The sequence below is a fragment of the Aegilops tauschii genome, chromosome 6, assembly GCF_002575655.3.
Source record: "Aegilops tauschii subsp. strangulata cultivar AL8/78 chromosome 6, Aet v6.0, whole genome shotgun sequence".
In the NCBI taxonomy this organism is placed as follows: Eukaryota; Viridiplantae; Streptophyta; class Magnoliopsida; order Poales; family Poaceae; genus Aegilops; species Aegilops tauschii.
This window is the reverse complement of record NC_053040.3, coordinates 393,383,785-393,389,784: the sequence shown is the minus strand read 5'-3', so window position 1 is coordinate 393,389,784 and position 6,000 is coordinate 393,383,785. Positions and strand designations below refer to the sequence as shown.

The 6,000-nt window shown below is 43.5% G+C and overlaps 1 protein-coding gene across 1 annotated transcript; it reads right to left on the bottom strand.

Annotated features, from left to right (window-relative positions):
* Positions 1–1,560: 1,560 nt before the first annotated feature.
* On the bottom strand, positions 1,561–5,102 carry LOC109767341 (uncharacterized). Its single transcript, XM_073502082.1, has 6 exons — positions 5,029–5,102; positions 4,248–4,621; positions 3,138–4,130; positions 2,723–2,934; positions 1,713–2,598; positions 1,561–1,568 (listed from the first exon to the last, which is right to left on the bottom strand). Exons 1-6 carry the CDS (start codon positions 5,100–5,102, stop codon positions 1,561–1,563), a joined length of 2,547 nt encoding a protein of 848 aa, XP_073358183.1.
* Positions 5,103–6,000: the final 898 nt, after the last annotated feature.

Here is a 6,000-nt window from a genome sequence, read left to right as displayed (position 1 = left end):
AGGCAAAGAAGGAGGTTGAACAGGAGAGATATTTGCTTAAGATAGAGAAGGCCAAGCTTGAGCATGTGGTGAATGAGCTGCTGAGTGATGGGCATGCAAGCATGGAGAAACTTGAGAAAATCAAGGCCATCCTTGATTCATGAAGTGTGTTCTGCAGATGGTGAAGTACATCCAAGGCCTTTATAAGTATGTGGCCTAACAATCTGATGTGAAGATATGGGGTGTACATTTTGGGGAATGTGAAGCTAATCTAGTCTATGTCTATGCCAATGTTAAGAACTGTAGTTATTCTGCTAGAACCTTTAATGCTAAGTTATGAACTAAGTTGTAATGACTGTTCTGCCTGTATTTGAACCTCTTCTGCTATGTTATGGAGTCAGTGATAAGCACTGCTGGAGTATGCTACGTGTTTTTTTATGTTTAAAAGGTAGTTATGTTTATTAGTGCTTTGTACCTGGGCTTTGTGGCCCAGTTATATTTACAAACCTAGGCCTACTCCACCCACCCTCCACTGCTCATAAATAGCCTACTCCACCCACCCTCCTCCCTCCAGAACACAGCCGCCACACCCCACCTCTAGAAACCCTAGATGGATCCAGAGCTTGGGGAGGTGACAGATGAGGAAGAGGAGGCAGTGCAGGCAGTGGATGTCAAGAGGCAAAGGGCTCGCCCTGCAGTGCATGCAGTGGAGTGGGATCTGGAGTTCAAGAGGAGGCTGGCAGAGAAGATCTTGGAGAAGTGCAACTCAGATGAGTTCACAGTTCTTGTCCCTGGCGGCAGGCGCAACAACTCAGGGAAGATCATCAGGTGGGCTAGGAGACAGGCAGTATGAAAGAATGTTTGGATGGTGGAATCTATGAATGTTTGAATAAATGAATCAATGTTTGCATCAGTGTTGTCTGAATCTACCCAGAAGTCACAAACACTCAGGTTTCATAATGCAACCACTTAGGTTTCAGCAAGCAAATACATAGGTTTCATAAATGCAAACACTCAGGTTTCAGGAAGCAAATACATAGGTTTCATAATGCTAACACTCAAGTTTCAGCAAGCAAATACATAGGTTTAAGAATGCAAACACTTAGGTTTCAGCACTCATACAACAAGACAACTTTCTCAAATGTTGGAATCTTCAGTAGTTACCACTAGCTGTGAAATATGCCTTCCACTTTCCAGTTGGCTTCCTAACCCTCTTGGACCCAATCTCCATCTCAGAGTTGGCAGCCTTGGAGCATTGAAAACTGTGTACCCTCTGCTAGCTGTTGATGCTCTGGTATTCTTTGCTGGAGAAGCAATGGATGACCTTGTGTTCTTGGCTGGTGAAGATGTGCTAGGAGCCCCTGTCTTCTTGGTTGCTTTGGTCTTCTTGGCAGGTGCTGATGTGGCAGGTGCTGGAGTAGCAGAAGCAACTCCCTTGTTCCTCTTTGCTGGTCCTAGAGTAGTTGTGGCTGTTGCAGGCCTCTTCCTAGCTATGGCTGGTGCTGATGGTGCTGATGGTGGTGGTGGGGTGGGGGTGCAATCACACCTGTAGAAGCTCTGGTAGATGAAGAGTAGTCTGACCTATTCTCCTGCACATTTAACAAAGCAAATTATAATTAAACCACCTAGCCTATGAAACAGAAGTTTCTTTATCAATAAGTATACCTGGTGATTATTCTTTCTCATCTGCAGTTTGGGTTTCAGTGGAACACCACATGTGGTATATCTGTGACCTTGCATATTGCAATTGCTACAGGTCACTGTCCCAATTCTTGATGTATCCTTCTTGGCAGGCACCTCAAAATGTCCTTTCCTCCTAGCTGTCTGCTTTTTACCCTTCTTTTCTTTGAATACTGGAGGAGATATGTCATCCCCCATGGTGTGTGGCCAACAATCAGGGCCTGGAACAGGGTATATAATATGCTTGTAGGTTTCACAGTAGAGGGGCTTCTTGAAGAACTCATGGACAAAATCCTCAGGGTGTAGCTTCACCTTCTGCATTGCTGCTATAGCATGACTACATGGAACAGCTGTGATATCCCACCTCCTGCAGTCACAAGTCCAGTTGTTTAGGTTTACACAGTAGGTCTTTTCTGAACTACTTGTAACTTGCCAAATGCCTGGTCCAGCCATATATGCATCACAATATTTTGCCCACTTCTTAGCCTCCTCCAATATCTCAGAGTAAGTGGGTGTGATATCCCACCTACATGTCTCTGTCTTCTCCCTAATCTTCTGAAACTTGATCATGAGTTTTGTCCTAATTCCTTCAAGCATTGTCCTTATGGGCTTGTTCCTAACATCCAGAATAATCCTATTGAAAACTTCATTAAGATTGTTTACAACAAGGTCTGTCTTGCATATAGTATCCATTCTATGCCTGGCCCAAGTATGGACTGGTATGTTGGACAACCACTTCCATGCCTCCTCACTCTCTTTCTTCAATGCTTCCATGCCCAGATCATGCCCATGCTTAGTGAAAGAATATGCAGCCTGGTCTAGATGTTTTTTCAATTCACCCCCTCTAAACCCAGCTGATTGGAAGTTGGCATATATGTGTCTTAAACAAAATCTTTGAGGGGAATCAGGAAATACATCCTCTATTGCATTGAGCAGACCCTGTTCATTGATTTTGTATTAATAACTAGTGAAGTAAGTAGAGAAAGGAAAAGCAGTACATAGTGCAAGGAAAAGCAGTACATAGTGAAAGGAAAAGCAGTTAAATCATGAAGAGTAGTTGTACCTTTTGCCTGTCTGACATAATTGTGTAGGGCCCAAACTTGTTGCCACTACCAATTACTGTCCTTAACTGTGTAAGAAACCAAGTCCAACTATCTGTCTCCTCCTTGTCAACAACACCAAATGCAATAGGGAAGATGTTGTTGTTGCCATCCCTCCCTATTGCTGCCAGGATTTGCTGCCTAGTGCTTAGTTTGATGAAGCATCCATCAAGACCTGCATTTTAAGCCATTAGTAAGCAGCAACATGTAATGCAATCCCTATTTAAGCACTATACAGACTAGATTTACCTATGAAAGGCCTGCAACCATTTAGGAACCCCTCCTTACAAGCAAACAGACAATAAAACATGTAATGAAACCTTGGGGTAGGTGCTGGGTGGAGTTCAAATTCCTTTGTTGTCACAACACACCTACTACCAGGGTTTGTGTCCAAAACACACTGCAGATAGTCTCTTAACCTGTAGTATTGTGTCTTGTGATCCCCTTGCACAACATCAACTGCTTTCCTCCTTGCCCTGTAGGCCAAACTTTTTGGAACATGTACTCCAAATTTCTTTTTTGTATAACTCAGTATAGTCTCAACACCTGCACCAGGATTGGATCTTACAGTATCCTCAACAGCCTTTGCAACCCACTTCATGGTAACCTTTGTGTTCTCTCCACTTGCTCCACAGGTGTGATCAAGATTCATCTTCTTGATGCTAAAGGTTGACTCATGGGCAATCTTAGAAGCAGTAATATAAAACTCACAACCATGCTTTCTATTTGAGCACCAGGCTATGATCCTACTTGGATCATTCCTATGGTACTCAAAGTTCCTAAGTGTCCTAACATGGTAGTTTCTCAATGCTTCTCTGAACTCTACCACATTCAGAAAGCACAAATGAATCCTAAACTGTTCATGTGCATCAGGCCTAGAGGAATCATACCATATTCTCTCCTTCTTCTTCTTCAATTGTCTCTTCCTGCCACAAGGCAACCTAGGTGCATCATCTTCTTCATCAGAAATGCTTTCATCACCTGGAAAGCAGAACTCATCAGCTTCTGGCACGAAATCTTCAAACTTTATGTGATCTGGCTCACTGTGTGATCTGCTTGTTGGGCCTTGTTTCCTCACAGGTATCTTCTGTGCCACAGTTTTCACATGATCTGAAGCTTCTTCTTCATCATCTTCTTCAGAACCATTTGGCTCCTGCCAAAACTCTGAGGGTTCAGAAGCACCCCCAAAATAATGCTTAGCCATCTCTTCCTCTTCCCTGTAGTGCTGAATTGTTCCTTCACCACCTTCATCTTCTCCCCTAGCCCAAGACTTGTATGAAATTTTCCTCCCTCTATAATCACCCCTGAAAAACTCAAAATCTGAAGAGGATTTGTCCAACTCATCTTCATCTTGATCTTCAGCTTCAATGCCTTCAATTTCCACTGCCTCTTTTCACTTGTTGAAATTACAGCTCTGTTGTGTGTTAAAATATGGATCAATAGGCACAAGTGGGGGCTGTGAAGAATTTGAGACAGGGAAAAGGACACCTTCTTGGGAAACACTATAAACAATGGGATCACCAACTTGACTAATTGGAATCTGCTCTTCAAGCAAGGTGTGGTCCATGTTTGCATCTGCTGGATTTGGGTCACTAGCCTCTCTCACTGTTATGTTCAATATTTTCTTCTCAGCAAACAAATCTAGCATCTCCTCCACCTTCTCATCACTGTCCAAAACCTCAATCCCCTCCAGCCCCTTACCCACATCCTTAACATATGATAGATAGGCATCCAACCCATAGCCTTCAAGTTCAATAAGTGCTAACAATAACAGGTAATTCATTTCTGATAAGGAAAACTTCCTTTCCATGTTGTCTCTACCCTGAAAATGCAGCCTCAATTCCCATACTTCATCATCCAAACTATGCAAAAAAAAGAAACAACACATTCAGATTTCTTCAGATTTTCAAGTTAAAAAGTAGGCAACAGTTTCACTTGCACAACATATCATCCAAACCTAAACCCTAATTCATATATTGCTTACAATGTATACATAATAATATACCAAAGAAACTAATTCATTAACAATCTAAGAAACAAATCCTAACCCTAGTTCATAAATAAACTAAGAAAAATAATTAAAACAATTCATAACTTACTCCACGCCACCAAGTGAGGAGGCCCACTGGTGCCCGCCTTCTGGATCTGCGTGGATGCATTTGGCCACTGCCCTGGCCGCGCGGAACGCCAGCGAGATCTGGACCTCCTGCGTCGGTGGCCCAGACGAGCGCTGGGTCGGGAAACTTGCGCTGCCTAGCCACTTGTTGACCTCGGAGTGAGCACCGCCCTCGCCGCTGGCTGTCGCCCAGGCTCGCCGTCGTCCTTCTTCTTCGCCGCCGCCATCGTCGGCAGAGACAGAGAGCACGGGGGAAAGGAGGAGCGAGAGAGAGATGCTGCCGACAGCGAGCGAGCGGGTGCGGTCCGACCGCACCGGTCAGTCTGAGTAACGGCCGTTACCGGCCTCTCCGTCACGCGCGGCGCTGACGTGGCCTGACAGGCGGGCCCGGACTGTCAGAAAACGGTTTAAAACACTAGCAACGGGCGATTTGGTTTTTTGAGACAGCCGACGAGAAAAGTGGTAGGTATTAGTCACGAACAAAAAAGTGGTGGTTTTTGAGAACCCTAGCACGAAAAGTGGTAGTTTTATGCTATTTACTCTACTGTGTTCTTCGCTATTCAGATGAATATCGTGCATGTTTAAGATTCAATCTCCTTTATTTTGTTTATTAATACTATAATGTAAAAGAGTGTTCCTTGCTATGATCTTCTGATCTTTGGTGTTCGATAGATCTCAAAGGGAAGAAATATAAGCCATTATTTGTTGCGTTTGCATCCAAGTTTTTTTAGCACGTGTGTGACATTCAAACTTGGTTCAGATTTTTTGTTCTACAGCAAAACTTGGTGTACATTGTCTGTCGTAGATCATTACTTTCTTAAAAAAGTGGTAAATTTTGGGCTCCATATCTTGTTTTCACAATAAGTTTCTTTGATCGATGTAAAACGAATCTTTACTGATGCAAAGAGGCAAGTCGATCGACGTTGGGATCGATTGCATGCAAACATTAACGCGCGTTCACCTGTATCCATCTTTTTAACCGTATATATCCCACTCTCAGCCATTAGCTACTTACCATTCTAGTTACTTATTGCCATTCTATAGGAAGAAGGGCCGACATCCCTGGACTCTCTCTACCCTTCATTGAGCTGGCCTACACTAATGTCATTAACAGTATGAGATGGT